The sequence below is a fragment of the Podarcis tiliguerta genome (genome assembly GCF_965153285.1).
Source record: "Podarcis tiliguerta genome assembly, chromosome: 9".
NCBI lineage: Eukaryota > Metazoa > Chordata > Lepidosauria > Squamata > Lacertidae > Podarcis > Podarcis tiliguerta.
In genome coordinates, this window is record NC_139542.1 from 55,816,788 (window position 1) to 55,838,257 (window position 21,470).

Genomic DNA, 21,470 nt, shown 5'->3' on the forward strand with positions numbered 1-21,470 from the left:
CACAACACACAATGTGCTTGCATTATCATTGGGATATTTGAATGAAAGGAAGCAAATTGTGGAGCTTGACCAGATTGTCTTGGCCTACTCTGAAATATCAATTAAAAAGAAAAGAAAAGAAAACTATTTCCATCTCCCAGTGTTTGATCAGTTAGTATTTTCAAACTGCTAGAACAGACAATATAAAATGTTAGTGGAAACATAAAAAGGAGAGGGAGGGAAAATGAACAATGGAATAAGAAATACAGACAGGCTTCTTGTTGCAATGAAAATCACCACGACTTCCCAAGAAAATACAGTACAGTGGTACCTTGGTTTACAACCATGATCCGTTCCGGAGGTCTGGTTGTAAACCAAAACAGGTTGTAACCCAAGGCGCACTTTTGCCAATGGGGCCTCCCCAAAAAATTAGTTGTAATAAATAAATAAATAAATAAATAAATAAATAAATAATAATGGGTTGTAATCCAAAAAAAGGGACACACACTTCTGGATTTGATGTGGTTGTAATCCAAAGTGGTTGCAAACCAAGGTACCACTGTATTAATAGTCCTGCTGGCTCAGATCATAGGCCTATTTAATGCAATAGGGGTCTCCTAACAACTCTCAGCACTCTTAATGAAGTAAGATTCCCATGATTCTTTGGGGGAAGCCATGACTGTTTAATGAGGTATGACACTGTTTTAAAAGTATAGTGCAGATGGGACCCAAGTCACACAACAGCACAGAATGCTATATTCAGTTTTCTTGTTTAAAATCTTCTCACAATCTGTTACCTCCGAGGATGTGGACAGGCTGTTTGGGCAAGTGAAACCGACCACTTGTCTCCTTGATCCTTGCCCATCCGGGCTCATAAATGTGATGGGCTCTACGGGGTGGTGAATGCTTCCCTCTGTGAAGGAGCCTTCCCAAACCCGCTGAACCCCTTCCTGCCTGCAGACTGTCTCACCAGAGTGATGCATGGTCTAGTTATCTACAGTTTGGACTACTGCAATGCATTCTACCTGGGGCTACCTTTGAAGGTGACCTGGAAACTAAAACTACTCCAGAATGTGACTGGTGACTGGGAGTGGCTGCCGAGACCATATAACATCAGTCCTGAAAGAACTACATTGGCTCCCAGTATGTTTCCAAGCATAATTCAAAGTGTTGGTGCTGATCTTTTAACCCTAAAAAGCTTTGGCCCAATATACCTGAAGGAGCATCTCCACCCCCATCGTTCAGCCCGGACACGAGGTCCAGCTCCGAGGGCCTTCTGGCGGTTCCCTCACTGTGAGAAGTGAGGTTACAGGGAACCAGGCAGAGGGCCTTCTTGGTAGTGGCGCCTGCCCTGTGGAATGCCCTCCCATCAGATGTCAAGGAAATAAACAACCACCTGACTTTCAGAAGACACCTGAAGTTTAGGGAAGTTTTTAATGGTTGATGTTTTATCATGTTTGATGTTTTATCATGTTTTTAGAGTTGCTGGGGAAACCCAGCCAGATGGCCAGGGTATAAATAATAACATTATTATTACACTGGGGGAAAAAATTAAAACTGAATTGCTTTCCACTCGGGCCAGATTGCTACTTTTTAAAGCAAGACTTCATATGAAAAGGCACAGAAGGAAAATAATAGAAGGCAGACTATATCTAATAATAAGCAAAATGACAAATTGCTCAGTTATAAAACATTCCCAAGCATGTTTCTGAGATAGCTAAAAGGTTCAAACATCTTCATCTCAGACTAAGTATATCAATACCAGATGCTTCTAACAGGGGCTGAATAGTAAATATGAAGAAAATATTTTTTAATGGAGGGTAAATTGGAACTCATCTGAAATTCTTTATTCTAAATATTTCTATCTGAGGTGACCCAAGACATGCTGGTGCCAAAGGCAGAAAAGCCAAATGATGTCCCACTATGGTGGTAAAAATATAATAATGAACTTAGTATGTGACAATCTGTTGCCCTTTCAAAACTACTCCACAATCTGTCACTTGAGGCAGTCTACCTCACCCTCCTGCCTTTTACTTAACAGGATCCACACACAAACTGTCCAACAATTTTTCCATGGTGGATTGGGAAACACCAACTCAATTTTGATTCAAAGCATTTCTTTGCAATTTATATATAACAAATTAATTTTTCTAAAACCACAGCACAGCACATTCTACGCACAAAAACAATAATGTGATTCTTAGGTTGAGCTCAAGGCCAAAGGAAATAAGAATATTCTCTGATGAGTCTAGGCAAACCATCAAGCTACATATATTAATGTGTGGAGAGGCAGGATATAAATCTAAATAATAAATACATAAATATAAAGGAGGAATATAATGTGTTATGGATGGTACCTATTGTGTGTGTTTGGATGTATTGGTTTTCATTTCCCCTAGCTGAGGGACAAACATTTTTTACTCTAGAGGATGTAAGGAGAACCAGCTGAAACACAAAGGATTCCTCCCTATGCTTCACTTGCCAGGTTCAAACAATTGCTACTGCCAGGACATCTTATTCAGAGTGGTCTGTGGTGTCATATTGCCCAATTAGGTGTTTTACTGCCAGCTTTTTGGGCCATTTCCTTCTACTAGTAAGAAGTTTTGCACTAACATTTAAAGCAGATCTGAAAAGAACGGCAGTTTCTGCTCTTTAACATGGCATACGGAAAAAATCAAAAGTTCAGATTAATGAGGTTAATGTACTGAGAGCCCCCACCCACGTGTTAAACGAAAGTGGCAGTAACTTAAAAACTGTATTTGAGACAAAAGCAACAATTCTGGGGTCTACACGCTAATTATTATTATTATTATTATTATTATTATTATTATTATTATTATTATTATTTATACCCCGCCCTCCCCAGCCAAGGCCGGGCTCAGAGCGGCTTACAAGCAATAATAAAAACAAGATGAATGATTACAACTTAAAAACAAAAGTAAAATACAACATTAAAATAATGGAACATTAAAATATTAAAATGTAGCCTCATCGTAGGAGGAGAAGGAAAAGAAAACAGAAAGAGAGGGAGGGAGGGAATCACTAGAGATCTAGATCTGCAATTGAACTTTTCCTAGCAGATATTCATTGCACAACTCTTACAACTGAGCTGAAAAAGACAGACCACTTTTTAATGCTTTGCGGGGAAGCACACATGGGGATTGGGGGCGGGGAGTTCGTAGCTTCTCTCAAAGACTGTAAGGGTTGATATCTACAACTTTTCATTTGTTGTGTGGTCGCCATGGCACAGGTTCTCCTGTGTGCAATGGCAATGAATGGCTGCTCTGATCCTCTTGGCAACCTAGATCACTTCTACCACTTCCCAACCCATCAGGTCCACTTATACTGGTATGACAAGTCCTTAAACTCAATGCTACCTATGTAGTATGAAGCATGGCTCTGGAGGAACAGCTTTGTGAGATTATTAGGGTTTCTTTGCAGGCCTAACAAGTTCTACTTTTCTTTTTGTTGTGCCGCTGAACTCAAGACAAGTGTGTATGTGGACCAGCTGATCCACCGTTTAGTTTGGCTCTAATCCATGTGGATTGCAACACTCTTCCATTTGTTGTTGCATGTAGCAGTAATATGGAGAAGTGGCAATCCCATGCAGGATTAAAGCAACTAACTGACAAGGCTGCGGCAACCACTAGTTTGCATGAAGCAAGAGGAAAGATATGCTAATATTCTTGGTTTCTGTTGTATCAAAAGTCTTTTTTTTTTTAAAAAAAAGTTAACCTATTTAAAATGGTTCCCCACCTGTCCACAGGCTCAAACCATAGCTGTCAATTTACAGATTTGAAAATAAGGGACCAGCAGCCTCGAAAATAAGGGACCAGCAGCCAAAATAAGAGATTTTAGTCAACCAGCTGAAATATGAAGTTAAAAGGGACGAGATAATTTGGGAGAGCAGCACCGGTTTTTAGCCCTTCGTTTCCAGAGGTTGCTGCTCAAGACACCAGCTGATGAAACACTGCAATTAAATACTACAAGCAGCAACCACTTTTCGTGCAAAACAAAGTCCAAGCTACGAAGATGCTGCTGCAGTTCTGTATCTTTTTTCTCGTGCTCCACCTGCAGCTCTCAGTTCCATCAGGCAGGGCGGGAGGAAGAGAGGAGGGGCTAAAATAGCTCCCGAAGTAAACCCGTAGATCAGACCATCTATGCTAGTCTACCAGTACAAATCTATGGGAGAAGAGCTTGCGGTCCTTCCTCCGCTTTCCCCCTCTATGGTTAGCCCTTGGAACATCTCCTCCTCCTCCTCCTCTCTCTGAATTGCTTTTTCTATGGTTGCCCTCGCTCTCCTCTCAAGGCTCCTCAGCAATTCATAGGCCGCGCCAGGCTGCCCATCTGGCTGCCCATCTCATCTGGGTCCTTCAGTGGCGCAGCCGCAGTACGGCCTAGCGAGAGCGGCGGCGGCGGGCAGGCCCCAGGCAGAGAAGCTCAGTTCGGCGGCTGCAAGGAGGATGGCGGCGGAAGAGGCCGAGGCTCCCGCCAGTCCCGGTGGGGAGGGGCTCCAGGGGCCGAGGCTGGTGAGAGGAGGCCAGAGGGTGGTGGGCTGGGCAGCCAAGCAACACAGTAGGAGCCTCCCTCCTCCCTGGCCGGTAGGGAGGGTTGCAGAGAGGGGAGCTGCTCCTTTGAAACCCGGGAAATTTAAGGGACATCATCAATAAGGGACAGCAGCGGGACATGGCGCTGGGATAAGGGAGTTTCTCGCCAAATAAGGGACGGTTGACAGCTATGACTCAAAGCAGACAAACAAACGTTACCTCTGTTTCTGGAGTGGGAGATGGTGTGATCGAACTAAGGGAGCCTTTTCTTGAGCCTTGAAGTTCTGTTGGTATGGATATGGGACGTTCCCATTGGGTTGTTCCTGTCGGTATGTGCCAATAATAGACGCCCGCTATGTCACTGATCTTTTTCCAGCCTGGAGGCAAGTCAGGATCTGTCTGAAATGAGTGATCGCTCCATATATCTGCAGGAAACAAAAAAACCCAAAACACTGTTAGCATCTGAAACAAGTTCAAAACCCCCCAAAATCAAGTGTTGCAGAAACACTACAGTTCTGTCATCGGTGAAGCAAGGTTAAAGAAAAAGGTATCTGTAAGACACAATTTTGCTTCTGAAGACAAGAAGACAGCAGTCACTGGCATGGGCCCCCCAAACAATTATCCCTGAGCTTATTAGGCCCGGGACAAAAACATGGTTGTCCACGCTTGTAGACAATGCTGAGATAGACCAATGATCTAACTTGGCCTAAGGCAGCTTCCTGTATTCCAGGGGTATTCAGGTATAATGGACCTACAAACAAAGGAGTCAGCAAAGAAGCCAGAATCTCTTGTAATGACTAACACACTTAACCATTTGATTTTTTACTGAAGATTATTTTCTAATACTCTGAACATGTCGGGTCATGCAGTAACTGAAATAATAACCTATTATTGGCATTAAGGCTGCCAGAATCACGCTAACTTTTGTGTACTGATTGCGATTCTGCCACGTGACTTGCAAGGCTCCTTATTACGTTGTACATAGCTTTCAGATGTGCTTCATAATCCTAAGCCAACAATGAAGATCTGCCGAGAATGAAAGGTTTTAATTATTCTATACGCACACTGTCTGTTTTAAAAGGTGAAATGGGAAAATTGTTTCTGGAAACAAGCCAGTTTCTAAGCAACCTCGATTGTTTGCTGCAAAACATTCCTCCCCTTAATACAGTATAGTACTGCAGACGCAGTACCTTTTGCAGGAAATGGCCTTTGGTGGTAGTAGCTGGAATTCAAATCATGGTATGTAAACAAAGGCAAAAATGTACAATGCTGCTCACAATGAGCGACTTCTTCCAAACCAACCAACCAACAAAAGATGAAAGGAAAATTACATGTAATTATTCATGACTACAGCATAGTATGCCGTAAAAGTTAGAGAACCAAATATGAATGTCTTTGAAGTTTAGAAGCCTCCAGCAGTGTTTTGACTTGGAAACAAAAAAGCAAAACAGATTTCAGTAAGATCTTCAATGAGGACAATATAACTAAACAAGCAAAAGAATACACACTGCAAGTTGATTACAGAAACATCTGCAATTAAGACAAGAGAATATTTTAAGTGAGGAGCCTCACCAAATTAAAAAGAAATTTATTAAATAGAATTTTAAGGCTTGTGTCCAATTCTCTGAATACTTTTCTTTTAAATACAACAAGGCTATCTTGTACTATAAACATTATATGTCTGCTTATTAAAGTGTGTAGCACTTCATTCTGCTCTAGTTGATTCTGAGACTGATTACAAATATACTGGGTGATATCCAGCATTAATCATGCTCAATGGAGAAGTCAACTAATTTCAATGGATCTACTCTGAGTAGGACTTAATTGGATATCAACTATAATTATTATTATACATAGAGGGAAAAATGTTTATAGGAATCACCCTGAGAAATAATATCTTTCTATTAATTCAGGCAGCTATAGATTGCTGTATATCAAAAGACAACATAATCTGCAAGCCTTCTGAATGAAAAGGACAGAAATATAAAGGCCCTTTCTGAATTAGGATAAACATTTCATGGACCCATTATTTCCATAAGTCACAGAAATCCTCAATTGCTAAACTGAACGAAGGCCTTCTGAGCACTGAAGTGTTGTATTATCCAGGGTTTCCTTGAAAGTGTTGTTCTTTAATGAGAAAGAATTTTGCCTCACTTGCTAGAAAGACTATGTAAAGCATCCCAGAATTCATATACTGTCAGTTTTGCTCCAAATAGCAGCTTGCAAGTGAACAAAGATGTTTATGGGAAGGCCAGGGAAGTCATAAACAATAAGAATTCACTATATCTTGTTGGCCATGAACATCAGATTCACACAAGTCAGAATGAGGCTGATGATTCTGCCTTCAGGCTAGTTCCTCCCTTTTCTCTGAAAACCAAGTCTGGTTTACTTAGGTCTTCAGGACAGAGCCAGCATCCGACTGGTTTCACGGCCTGGTTGCCTGGAGGTGATTATTATTTACCATAGGCTACCGGGTGAGTGGCTTTCTACAAGTGTAGCCTATGAAAGTCTCCATCTTAATTAATATTGAGATGTGGGACCAACGACCCAATTATTAGCACTGAGAGTTTGTTCTTATTTTTTTCATAACAACACACTTGGTAATAGCAAAACAGTATTACGGTTATTAACAAAATGTATTTATTTAGGCTGCAATCCCATGGCCCCTGGGAGGACAGCTGAGGAGCCAGATCTCTATTCCAAAGGTGCAGCAGATCCACCCTGGGATGCCTTTGTGTCATACAGTCGTACCTTGGAAATCAAACAGCTTAGTTCCCAAACAATTTGGCTCCCGAACGTCACAAACCCAGAACTGACTGTTCCAGTTTTCAAAGCCGAACGTCCGACTGGGCTTCTGATTGGCTGCAGGAACTTCCTGCAGCCAATCAGAAGCAGTGCTTTGATTTTCGAAAGTTTTGGAAGTTCAACAGGCTTCCGGAACGGATTCCGTTTGACTTCCAAGGTACGACTGTACTTACAGCACTCCCCCTTCCATCAGCTGTGCCCCAATGGTGCAAGTGAAGGAGCATGGCAGAGGAAGATCAATGAAGATCTTGGACATGTGGGATCCAAATTCTCCTCCTCTCAATCCACCCACCCCCAGATCAGCAAGAAAACTATGTAAGTCCTGGAGCTGCTATAGCACATTTCCCTCTCACAGGACCCAACAGGAGGGGTGAAACTGTCTGGTTAGAAGCCCTCTCCCAACATCCTGGCCTGGCCGGCACAAACCTGCAGTGTTTTGCACATGGCTATTCCTCCACCTTCCATCTTTCCTCCCCATCCACCTTTTGGGATTGCTGTTGGGAAAGCTGAAAAGGTAATCCCAAGCATTAAACAACTACCGTATTTTTTGCTCTATAAGACTCACTTTTTCCCTCCTAAAAAGTAAGGGGAAATGTGGGTGCATCTTATGGAGCGAATGCAGGCTGCGCAGCTATCCCAGAAGCCAGAACAGCAAGAGGGATTGCTGCTTTCGCTGCACAGCGATCCCTCTTGCTGTTCTGGCTTCTGAGATTTAGAATATTTTTTTTCTTGTTTTCCTCCTCCAAAAACTAGGTGTGTCTTATGATCTGGTGCGTCTTATAGAGCGAAAAATACAGTACTTGTTTTATGACCCTTTCCCATGAATACTAGCCAGACATGCATGTTGATGTCTGAAATTTTGAATGGACAATTTGAAAATGAGGTTTGCGATAGAAAGACAAACTCTGCTTACCTTACCTGGGGACCTATAGCTTTCCAGAGCAGAGTGGTCCATCTTTTCATACCAAGTGGGCCACAAGAGTATCCGCGGGCCACAGACAGCCTTATTGAACAAAGGAGTGAGTGAGGCCAAAATCTGATGCCTCCCACCCTCACTCTACCTTCCCAAAGCCAGTTAAGTGAGGAGCCAGGCTTTGGGAAGGGGGCACAAGGCTCTGGCAGGGTCTTGGAGGCCTCCCATCTCCTTCCCAAAGCTGGGAAAGCACTAAATAGGTTTTGGGAAGGAGGAGGGAGGACTCTGCCAGAGCCCTCATGCCTCCTTCCCAAAACCCAGCGCCTCGCTTATGTGGGGTTTTGTGTATGTGGTCAAATGTTGCCAAAAATGCTTTGAGGGCCACATGCAGTCCTTGGATGACAAGTTGGAGCCCAGATATTGCTGGACTTCAGCTTCCATCATCCTTGACCATTGATGGTGCTTCCCAAGGCTGCCTGGAGATGGAATCCAACATAATCTTAAGGGCCACAGGATCTCCAACCCAGCCTTAAATCATCATCATGAATGTGGTCCAAGCTTCATGTTTGCCCTATGGTTCTAAATACTGTTTCTGTTGCAATATTTTTCTTGTTTCAACATAACAGCATTTAGAACCACAGGGCATACACTTGGTTAGAGGGTTAGGGATGAGTTTGGAAAAAAATGTCAGGTGCAGTAAAATCTGAGTAAAATAATATATTGCTGTTTTATAACTCTCTCCTCCAGCTGTCACAGTCTACCACAGAGCTGATTTATTGCTACAATAAACTCCATTCCATATGATATGCTCCAATTCAGATGCTGAATTTGGCAAGGCGATGAAAGCAAATTTGGGAATTCAATTTGTGTTTCAAGTTGTGATGGTTTTACTGCACTGTACTAAAATATTACTACAACTTCCTAAAACAAGATGGAAATCAACTGCTACTACAACTTGACAGTGCCGTAAACAATACATCAGATTTGGTGGTCATTAGTGTTTGGAATAATAGTACAATTTTAACAGTTTTTCTTTTACTGCTTTTTCTCCAAAGGAAAAAGATAGCAAATCAAAAAGTACCATAACATGAATCATTGCTTGGCCTCAATTTAATTAGACAGAGATAAAAATTGCAGGAGGCAGCAGTATCTCCGTATGGCACGACTGACCTGAAAGTGCAGTAAAATGGAGCCAATTTTCTCTTCCATTATTTTGCAACTTCATGAAGATATCTTTTCTAGTATGGCAGGCACCCCAAGGCTCTTTTACAAGGTCAACAGTCACAAAACAGAAATAGTCTCATAGATGCAACAACAAAAACGGGTTTAGGTATCCCTGTCTTTTCTTAGCGAATTGACATGACTGTTCCTTTTATAACATTTATCAGTATTGTACAGTGGTACCTCGGGTTACATACGCTTCAGGTTACAGACGCTTCAGGTTACAGACTCCGCTAACCCAGAAATAGTACCTCGGGTTAAGAACTTTGCTTCAGGATGAGAACAGAAATTGTGCAGCGGCGGTGGGAGGCCCCATTAGCTAAAGTGGTGCTTCAGGTTAAGAACAGTTTCAGGTTAAGAACAGACCTCCGGAATGAATTAAGTACTTGACCCGAGGTACCACTGTACTGTATATTCTTCCATGGTTCAAGGCTGCAGAGAATCACGTGGCTTATATAAAATATTATTACAGCAGGAATACAAGAAAGGAAAGGATAATGTAATACTGAGTGCAAAGGAATATAACTATGCATACTATAGTGTCTAAAATTAGAAAGCATACAATTAAACCCTGGTTTAAGGAGGTTTCTCCTCACCAAGCTTTCCTACAAATTACATTTATAAAAAGCATGGAAGTTTCAATAGCTCGTTCCTACAAAAGAGGGGCAAAACTCAGTCAATTGTTCTAGAGTGAGAACCTCTATTTTCTATATCAGTGTTTCCCAACTGGGGGACATATGCCCCCCCCGAATATTCTAAGACGGCCACAGGTGATACAGAATATATACAGAACAGTGTTTCCAACATTTTTTCCAACTGTGGCCCCCTTTTGAGCTTGTTTCTTTCCTATGACAGCCCCCCCCCCCCAATATGTGCATTTAACGCATAACAAAGTTCTGGACATAAATAAAACTCAGTAGCTCTAGTGAGACATAACAGGCCCAAAGAGATACACGCAGTCACGAAGGAAGCACACAGATTTAAAATATAAACAGAAGAATCTTGATGTGTTGGTTTCAAATAGGATTCAAATGAAGCGGCTATGTAACAGCTGTAGATTGTAACTCCACTTTTGCAAATGTCCATACTTCGCATGCAAGTGATTATCACAGTTCATTGCCAAACAATTTTATTTAAAAAATGTTTCCACTACTCTGCATGTGTTGCAGCAGCACAACCTATCCTCATAGTTCACAATGACAGTCAGCAGATAGATAAGGTCCTTCAAAAACTCATGGCAAGAAACCCGAGTGCCGCCCTAAAATTAAAATGTGGTGAAAAGCAACATTCGACAGGACAAATAACTGCATCGCAAGCCGAACAAGCATGTCTAATTTTGGCAGCATTACTCAACAAGAAACAGATATAAACAGCCAAAAGCTGGCCATTTGAAACAGTCCTCCTTCACAGCGTGCAACTGGTTGTCAAGACAACAGGATCCTCTTCCTTGCAAAAAAAAACCTTCAAGAAGTCCAACGATGGTTCAAAAAAGGAAAAAGAGGAAAAAAATCTAGTTCCAACAGTTAAGAGCCAGCTCAATGAAACCTATGGAAGTTTAGTCATCAAACTGAACTGAAGACAACTTAATTAAAGTTCTTCATGTAAAGTTAGAGAACCTACTTTATAAGATGATGTGTCTGCATATGTTGTTTTAGAGTGCTGTGTTTCACATAAAAACATTGTCACCCTATTATAAATGGGAAGCTAAATCTGAGAGAGGGACACGGGTGGCACTGTGGGTAAAAGCCTCAGTGCCTAGGGCTTGCCGATCGAAAGGTCGGCGGTTCGAATCCCCGCGGCGGGGTGCGCTCCCGTTGTTCGGTCCCAGCGCCTGTCAACCTAGCAGTTCGAAAGCACCCCCGGGTGCAAGTAGATAAATAGGGACCGCTTACTAGCGGGAAGGTAAACGGCGTTTCCGTGTGCGGCTCTGACTCGCCAGAGCAGCGATGTCACGCTGGCCACGTGACCCGGAAGTGTCTCCGGACAGCGCTGGCCCCCGGCCTCTTGAGTGAGATGGGCGCCCAACCCTAGAGTCTGGCAAGACTGGCCCGTACGGGCAGGGGTACCTTTACCTTTAAATCTGAGAGAGAGGCTGAGTTCACACCAGGGCTTTCAGCATTTTTAATGCCTCCAAAATCTATCTTGATGTTTCCCATCCATACTAGCGGGTGGTGATTGATGGGAGATATTTGCACTGCCTGTTGTCCCTTCCCTTCAATTAGTATTTCCCAATCCACAATAATTCTAGAAAACAATATCTGCCGTGCGCACGCACACAGGCACAGTATATGCTTAGCTGCGCGCATGCACCTTTAATTCCTATTTTACTTTATTTATACAAGTTTCACAATATACTAACTTGGTATAAAAGAGCAGTCAATTCTTCATTTTGTTTTTCAAAGTATGACACTGCAAGCCAGACGCTGCAAGCCAACTCACTGACTACAAAAAGTTATAATATTAATTAGGAAAAAATATAATCGTTATCAGTGTGCTGCCTTTTCATGACACTTCAAATCAGATGTCTGAAATGTCCCGTCCTCCACAAGCAGGATGGGGGGAGCCTTCCCCCCCACAATACACTAAGCATAGAAGGTGAGAAGGTGTGAAGAGAGGTCACATGAAGCTCTAAATCTGAATCTCAGCTTTATCATGTCAATGCGCATAACAACAACAACAACAACTCCACATGGAAAATCCAATGGCAGGGAGAAGATTTCTAGCACACCTAGTTTTCTCTGTGCATGGCATTGAGGGAGGAAAAGTGTTCCATTCTGTGAGCCCCTAGCTGGGGTCTACAGTGGGGTCTACAGTGGTACAGTCCAGACACAGGTTTACCATCTTATTTTATGCTTGTGAGAACTCAGTCTAAGTCTAGCCTCTGCACTATAACAAATATACATATACAGTGGTACCTCAGGTTAAGTACTTAATTCGTTCTGGAGGTCTGTTCTTAACCTGAAACTGTTCTTAACCTGAAGAACCACTTTAGCTAACGGGGCCTCCTGCTGTCGCCACGCCGCCGGAGCACGATTTCTGTTCTCATCCTGAAGCAAAGTTCTTAACCTGAGGTACTATTTCTGGGTTAGTGGAGTCTGTAACCTGAAGCGTATGTAACCTGAAGCGTATGTAACCCTAGGTACCACTGTATTTAGTTGTACAGTGGTACCTCGGGTTACAGGTGCTTCAGGTTACGCATTTTTGGGTTGCGCACCATGCCGAACCCAGAAGTAGCGGAACTGGTTACTTCTGGGTTTCGAATGCGCAGAAGCGCTAAATCGTGCTTAGCGCATGCGCAGAAGCGCTGAATAGCGACCCACATGTGCAGATGCAGCGCTGCGGGTTGCGAACCTGCCTCTCGCACAGATTACGTTCGCAACCCGAGGTTCCACTGTATGTAATTTAATGAGCATTTGAGCACAGTTTAATTAGCAACCTTATTCATTAATCTCTGGAGTGAAAAAAATCCCCATAATGCTACTTTGTAGAACTCACAGTTGTCTGTTTTTGCAGTAGTAACATTTAAAACTATAGCAATATTTGTTTTTTTCAACTATACTTGGTAGAGATTATTGTGTGATTTTTGCTGTGTCTTGACTCGAGTTTTATTTATGTCCTGAACTTTATTATGTGTTACATTCTGTACTTTGTATGTTTCTGTGGATTACATTAATAAAAAGGGGGGAAATCAGAAATGACTTCACAGATCATTCAAGAACCTGCAAAGTGAGCATTTCCTTTTTCCAACAATTATTTTCAAACTTGTATTTTGTTTGCTGTCCACCAGGTGGCATCGACCACTACACTTTTTAAAAAGGCTACTGCGGTTCATGTCAAACTCTTTCAAAAACCATCCTTTGCCATCTGCAACAAGTTTTGCTCCACAGATAACACTATTTATATACAGCAGTACCTTGGAAATCGAACAGAATCCGTTTCGGAAGTCCGTTCAAATTCCTAAACCTTTGAAAACCAAAGCGCGGCTTCTGATTGGCTGCAAGAAGCTCCTGCAGCCAATTGGAAGCTCCAGAAGCCCCATTGGACGTTCGGCTTCCAAAAATAATTCGCAAACCGGAACAGTCACTTCCGGGTTTGCAGAGTCCGGGAGCCAAAACATTCAGGAACTAAGCTGTTCCAAAAACAGCTAAAACCAATGACTTTTAGAATGATAATTGATTCAGCAACAGTAGCAAAAGTGCTCCTTCATTGGACAATATTGTATTTATGTGCTCAAAAATTATTACTTTTTCACACACAGAAATGTATTAGTCAAACCTGTATCATTCTGAGTCACTATAGATCAAGGGAAGGGAACCTCTTCCAGTCCGAGGGCCATATTCTATCATACGTTAGCTTTCGAGGGCCACATGAAAGTGATGGACAGGGCCAGAGCAACAGATGCAGTTCTTACATTTTTATACAGTGGGTGACATTCTAGCCATGCAAAAGCCATAGATTTACACGCACGCAAAGGCGACTATGGGGTGTGGCGCTCATCTCCGCTTTCAGGTTGAGGGAGCCAGCCTTTGCCTGCAGACAGCATTTCCAGGTCATGTGGCCAGCATGGCTAAACCACCTCTGGTGCACAGAACACCGTGGTGAGGGCCAGAGCTGACAGAAATGCTGTTTACCTTCCCGCCGTTGCGGTACCTATTTATCTACTCGAGCTGGTATGCTTTCAAACTGCTATGTCCACACAGCGATACTTGAGCATCTGGCCATGTGAGGTTTTGCTTGCACAAAAACAGGACTTTAAAGTATTTAAATTAAAAAGGTAGCTTTATTAGTAAATATCAAGAAATAAAACCAATGATGCAACTGAGAGACGAATCCACAAAATAAATTGTAGGTGGTATTCAACTAAGTTTTACTCAGAGGAGATTCAATGATATTAAAGAACACGACTAACTTATGTTCATTAGTTTTCAAGAGGTTAAGCTTTGTTGAATACCACCCATTGTGGTATTTAGTCCAAACTCTTCAGTCTGGTCTTCCCATTTGTGGAAGTTTTAATCAGCTGCACTTATGATTTTAGAAAATTACTAGGCTAAAAATCAGCACCCCCATACTGTATTAACATCTGGATCAGAACCTTAATGGAAAACAATTCACCAGGCTGCATGAGTTCTGACCCACATCTTAATGGGGAAATGCCCCCGTTTTCCAAAATGATGATCCCATACATAGGCTTTTTCTTTGGAGCCCCTAGGCTGCAATCCTAACCCCATTTACCTGGGAGTAAATTCAACCAGACTTCCTTTGGAGTAGACATGGTTAGGCTTGCACCATTAGTCAATTAAGCGTAGAAGCTTGGAGCTTGTTGTCCTTTGCAGATTTGGGATCAGCCAGTTGGGGAAACTGGCCTTGAAGCATGTCTTTATAGGTGTTGGATTCATTAATAAAAGGCAAATTGGGGAGGAAAGGAAAAACTACTAACCAAGACAAGTTGTTTCTTACAACTACCACTTAACTAGGCACTGTGCTGGGTGACGGAGCCCTGTGGCAGTTCACTTGCTTTTTCCTGGAAGCTAACTAATTCAGCTGGACGCGGGTGGCGCTGTGGGTTAAACCACAGAGCCTAGGACTTGCCAATAAGAAGGTCGGCGGTTCAAATCCCCGTGACGGGGTGAGCTCCCGTTGCTCGGTCCCTGCTCCTGCCAACCTAGCAGTTCGAAAGCACATCAAAGTGCAAGTAGATAAATAGGCGGGAAGTTAAATGGCGTTTCCGTGCGCTGCTCTGGTTCGCCAGAAGCGGCTTAGTCATGCTGGCCACATGACCCGGAAGCTGTACGCCGGCTACCTCGGCCAATAAAGCAAGATGAGCGCTGCAACCCCAGAGTCGGCCATGACTGGACCTAATGGTCAGGGGTCCCTTTACCTTTACCTTTTTAACTAATTCAGCTAACTAATTCTCATGGGCTGCAAGAAGATCAGACCTATCCATTCTTAAGGAAATCAGCCCTGAGTGCTCACTAGAAGGAGAGATCCTGAAGCTGAGGCTCCAGTACTTTGGCCACCTCATGAGAAGAGAAGACTCCCTGGAAAAGACCCTGATGTTGGGAAAGATGGAGGGCACAAGGAGAAGGGGACGACAGAGGACGAGATGATGGGACAGTGTTCTCGAAGCTACCAGCATGAGTTTGACCAAGCTGCGGGAGGCAGCGGAAGACAGGAGTGCCTGGCGTGCTCTGGTCCATGGGGTCACGAAGAGTCAGACACGACTAAACGACTAAACAACAACAACAAAACTAATGCAGCATGCTATCAAGGCAATTTTGAGGCTAGTTTTAATTTATAGAAACAAATGCATCAAAATCTTAAAGTGAGGCTTTGCTGTTCAAGGTACGATGCAATAAATTATTTTAAAACTGTTCTAAAAAACAATTTTAGCCACCATGGTGCTTGCAGGCTAGGTATCTACCAGGCAATCTAACCTAGGTATGTGCTTCAGGAAATCGTAGGGAACATCAGCTCACAGCCAGCCAAGCAAATATTATGCAGCCAACAAATGGCAATTCGCCATGCTCCAAATGAAGCCTGGCTTTGCAACCAAATAAGTAATGGGGAAGGAAGGAAAGGTAATGGGGAAGCAGTATATCATCATAAAACCAAATATGAAGAAGCAAAAGTTTTATAAAGTGAAAGTGCACAACAGAGCAATTGCTGCATTGTTGATAAAACTGTAGGTTTTTGCAAACAGGTTTTTGGTTGTTTTTTAACTTATCCGATCCATCCCGCTAATTAAAGCCTGCTGTTGCTGGGCAAACAAAAGTGGTGCCAAGATGTAATCTGGCTGATGGATGAATAAAAAAACCGGACTGCTCGGACAGTCCATTTACAGTAATGTGCAGAGACATTAGAGAAGTCGCCCTCCTGTCGCTTCTCTCGTATGATTCACTCAAAATTCACCATCAAGCTTAGTTACCACTAATAAAGCATTTGAATATTCCCATTTTAAAAAGAATTTATTATTTTTAGTTGGTGTTTTGCTGCCCTGGCAGAGTCCTGCTCTACGTTACAAAGTCTGCTGACAAACTGAAAATTTAGAAATTCCAAACCTGCACTCCCTCCGTCTTGGTGACAAAACTGCCTGTTCTGAACCACTGAATATCCGAGTGCTTTATTAACTAACATGCATGCACAATCAGCCAACTCATTTGCCAAAACTGCAGGTCTTGACCCAATAATGCCTCTCTGTCCCATCTGCCCATAAACAAGGTACGATATCTTACCTGACACTTTATATCACAATTTCACAACAAATATTGTATTCCGAGAACAGATGAACAAGCAGTAGACTGCCTTTGTGATACTTACATTTCAGTATTTATAATGTCATCAGTGGTGTGCAATACTTACAGAATTATCTACTTAATGTAAAATGGTCACATTGCTTTGGTCCATGATCGGTTGACATTCCTGCATTTTAGAGGGCTGGACTAGATGACCCTCGTGAACCCTTTCAACTCTACAATCCTATTATTCTAACCAATAATTCCACCATCTCAGATTGGGGCTTTATTAGGATTGTGAGCCCTCGTTATGCACAAAAGGGAAGGGTTCCCATTGTGCCTGACCATTGGGCCAGGCTGGGGCTAATGATAGCTGCAATCCAAAACATCTGTAAGGTACCAGGTTTGGCAAAGCTGCAGTAGATGATTATCCTTTCCTATTCATTGGCTGGTTGTATAAACCTTACAACTACTGGGGCTAATATTGTAATGTAAAAACATCTTTGGATATTGTCATTAAAAATCTATGTATTCTAGCAGCAAAATCTTGGTTCTTTTTAAAAAGAAGCCTCCCATTTCTCTCCACCACCCCCACAAAAAAAGTTGATTGCTTTGGAATTCAATTAAGCAAGACAATGCTCTTCATCAATTGTCTGTAGAATGACAATACATGAGACAGCCTGAAGCTTTAAGTTGCAGGCACCAGATTCCTATGCTAATGCACAATGAATGCAATTATACCAACTGGTCAACCCTGAATAAGGAGATATTCTCAAATTGATAGTAAATAATGTTGTATTGTACCTTCCACATTTTAACAGTATATTATTGACTTTTTTTTCTGAAATATCACACAAACCATGTGAGCCAGGGGAACTCACTAAGCTTTGCAAAATATATTTTAAAAATATTTATATTCTAGCTGAATAAAAATATGTAACTGATTTATAAATCAAGTTTCTGTTCACTGAATTAACAATGACTTCTAACTTTGATTTATTTAACTGTCCTGGTGATTAACCCACAGTGTGAAACAATAGTGACCCCTCTAAAAATGAGCTGGAAAATGATTTCCCGTTAACTGCCAAATTTATCTGCCAGAAACCAATCAGACACTGCCAAACAAATGAGTATTAGTTCAAAACCAACCTTCCATTATAGAAAAAAGTTGCTTTACCCTGAAGTTGAAGAACATGATTAGAGAAGCAAAGTAGACACAGGGAAGAGATTAGGGGCATGTGAAGGAAAACCAGGAGGCGAGGAGTCCAAGGTAATCTGGAATCCAGAACCAGTGTGAAAATGTTCAAGCTCTGCAGATCACAGCTTTCTAACTTAATCACTAGCGCTAACACAGAGGTGCTAACAGCAGAACACAAAGTTCATACTGTGCTGATTACTCCAGTCTTAGTGGATAAGCTCTCTCGGCAATTGGTACAGACAACATGCAAACAGGACTTAAAAGTACCCCCACGTTCCCCAATGACAACAGCTGCTAAACATCTGTATACAGAAATAGGCAGCTTGCATAGACAAGCTGGAAAGAAATAACATATATGATTTCTCGCTACTCACATTTGCTCGCTCCTCCTCCTCTGCAGTTCAGCCTTAGCTGATCTGCCACCAGCATCCTTTAAGTTTGTTCTGCACATGTTCTAACAGCTTCATGTTCGCTCGTGCTCGCCTTCTTTGCAAAGCCTCCAGATCTGTCTGCCAGCTGAATGGGGCTGGGCTGGGGGACCTACCGCGCTACGTAGGCGACATTTATTTAATTAGTCTAACAAGGAATGAAGTTTGGGGTGGGTGAAAGGAAGGCCACCTGGCAGCCTGTAGATTTCAGAGTGGAAATGCCACATGTTGCCCATATGAATGACTACCTTCCCCAAGACGGCAGAAACCAAGACAGCTGTAAAGGAATTATAGCGGTGGGTGCATGCAATACTGAACCGATTGCCAGATTGCCAGACGCTCAAGTATTTCTTGACTGATTTTGCTCAAAGTGACAAGCTTTCAAGACCCCACAGCCTACAGGCATCAATCACATCGCGATTTAATCAGCTCATCTGCGCACGGATGCCAGAACCCTCCTTCCACCTCCAAAAATTCATTAAAATGTCTTGTTCCTGGCTGCTTTTACAAACATGAAAGCCACACACACAAAAAAGGAAGAGTTCAGTAAAATTTATTGCAAAGATCCACTCCTTGAAGGCAAAAAAGAAATTCTTCTTGAAGCTCCTAACCTTCAACTCCCCGAAGGTGCATTGCAGCAATGGTAGAAATTGATTTAGTGAGAGGCTTCTATTAGGGAGAGTGCTGCTCTCATCAGGAAGTCCCTCCCCCCTGCTGTAATCAATAATTTAAGCAAAGCCAAGAATCGTGTCAGCCAAAATGACCAGGGAAATGGCTTTTTTTTAAAAAAAGATATCTCTGTGGAATAGTAGTAAAATCCAATTAAAAACTGAATGGGAAATTTCTGCTGTTGTTTTTTTTGAAACTCTGGGTATCTTTGCTCGTATACTGAAATGAGGCATATTTTTTCTGTTTCTCCAAATTAATGGAATGATAAAAATGTTGTTACACAGAATATCTTAAATCTATAGGCTGAGCATTTTGCCCACTATCCCCATCGTTGCCCCAAAACAACACTATATTTCAAGGCTGAAATCCCGTTAAGGGTTTCAGAAACGTCAGTCTCACTGAAATACATATGTTCAGTAACACTGATTGACAGTCTATACTGCCTTCAGGACGTTCATGTCCAACTGATTTTAGTACAGAATTCTTGGCCTTCTAAAACTTCTTAGATGGAGTCCTGAGATGGAGTCATGGGATGGATTCCACTAATGTGGAAACTTTTACAAGGCTCCAAAGGCCCTGATCCAGCCCATATCACTGCCCTTTAATACTCAGGCCCCCTTGCTATGGGCTGACACCCCTCTGTCACATCAACCTCTCTATGATATTAGAGCAGCTAAGACAACGGCCGCAAGAGGGGCATTACACTCCTGACTGCAAAGTCCTAAGACTTTACCCTGGCCTTTGACACTTAAGATGCATGTATTTAGGGAGCCATCTTATTCCTGTGGTTTTGATTTTGGATTTGAATGTTCTGTTTTAGAAGATTGTTCACCTTGGGGTGAACAGTTAATAATAAAGCAATTTATTAATATTAATATTATTAATATAATCCATCAGACTAGATTAGCCAATAGCTTCAAGCAAGACCAAACTTTAGGATAACCAGTCTCAAAAACAACACGGTTAAATCTAAATAACACACGAAGGAGTTAATACCATAGAGTGAACTGTCCTGTTAGGCTTAGCTAAGTCTACTTCCCCTCAGGGTCTAAACCACTGAGCCTCTTGGGCTTGCCAATCGGAAGGTTGGAGGTTTGAATCTGTGAAACAGGGTGAACTCCCATGCTTTGTCCCAGCTTCAAAAGCATACCAGGGTCATTCCATACCAAGTGATCCAAATTATTTACCTCATGTCATCCAATTTTCTTAATATTTTGTACACTTGCTGAATAATCAAAACTAAGTTTAAATCTAAAATTTTAATTATTTATCTCATTCCGTTTGTGAGTTATGAGGGTCTGAAAAAAAATTTAAATGACAATTTTAGCTGTGCCGTACTACACAAAAACCCTATTAGCTCAGGCCAGAACTGAGATACATCAAAACTAAAAACATCAATCCCTTCAGAACTTCATGGGCTTTAATATGATATGTCACATGATGGACTTACTTTAAATTTTAAATTTAAGTTACAAAATCAAATTTTAAAAAAAATTAATATGATTTAGATTTTTCAAAAAATGTATTGTTTATTTAATATTTCTAAGAGCTACCTGCTAAATTTCATCTTGGGATCTCAATGGGATCATATAAAAAATATTTTGTACATACATGTCTGCTTTATTAGGTTCTATTTAGGATAAATGGGTCTTCTTGGAGTAAAATGTAACGGAATAAAAAGACTTAACTATAATATCAGTTACTTCAGACATTTCTTTAGAAAATTATTCAATTAAAAGGTGTCTGAAAAGCTAGTCAGGCTTTTCTTTTAAAAATGTGTTCCAAAGCGAAGTGATAGCTTGCATGATAGAATTAACACTTTGAAAGAATTCTTGTTAGTACTTCATTTCATGAACATTACAACAAAATACGTATCAAACAAAATTATTACACTGCTGGAACTGATAACCTGGTGCCAAGATAACATCCCTTCTATCCAATTCTTAATTTCAACAAATGAGGAATACAGAAAAAAGAAGAAATGTTCCTAAAACGACGCTTTGAAAGAATGAAAGTTATCAAGGGAACACAAGGATTTCATTGCATTGTTCCATCTACATCCAGAAATTGTGACCAAGGTGTACAAAATATTAAGAAAACTGGATGATATGAAAGTACAGTGGTACTGTGGTTTGCAACCGCTTTGGATTACAACCGTTTTGGATTATAACCACGTCAAACTTGGAAGTACCTGTCCCATTCTTTGTATTACAACCCCCTTTTTTTGGATTACAACCCATTTTTGGGGGAGGCCCCATTGGCAAAAGCACGCCTTGGGTTACAACCTGTTTTGGTTTACAACCGGACCTCCAGAATGGATTATGGTTGTAAACCAAGGAACCACTGTAGATAAATAGGTACTGTGGCGGGAAGGTGAACGGTGTTTCTGTGCACTCGGGTTTCCGTCACGGTGCTCCGTTGCTCCAGAAGCGGTTTAGTCATGCTAGTCTCATGACCCGGAAAGCTGTCTGCGGACAA

The 21,470-nt window shown here is 41.8% G+C and overlaps 1 protein-coding gene across 22 annotated transcripts in view; it reads right to left on the bottom strand.

Annotated features, from left to right (window-relative positions):
- APBB2 (amyloid beta precursor protein binding family B member 2) overlaps positions 1-21,470 on the bottom strand; it is a 170,071-nt gene that overhangs the window by 65,670 nt on the left and 82,931 nt on the right. For all 22 annotated transcript variants that reach the window (XR_014515359.1, XM_083458188.1, XM_083458172.1 and 19 more), the window contains one exon: positions 4,746-4,951. Coding sequence is in view for 21 of the 22 variants with exons in the window: in XM_083458188.1 (XP_083314314.1) it covers positions 4,746-4,951 (206 nt within the window). In the remaining variant the exon portion in view is untranslated. The remainder of the gene's footprint in view (positions 1-4,745; positions 4,952-21,470) is intronic.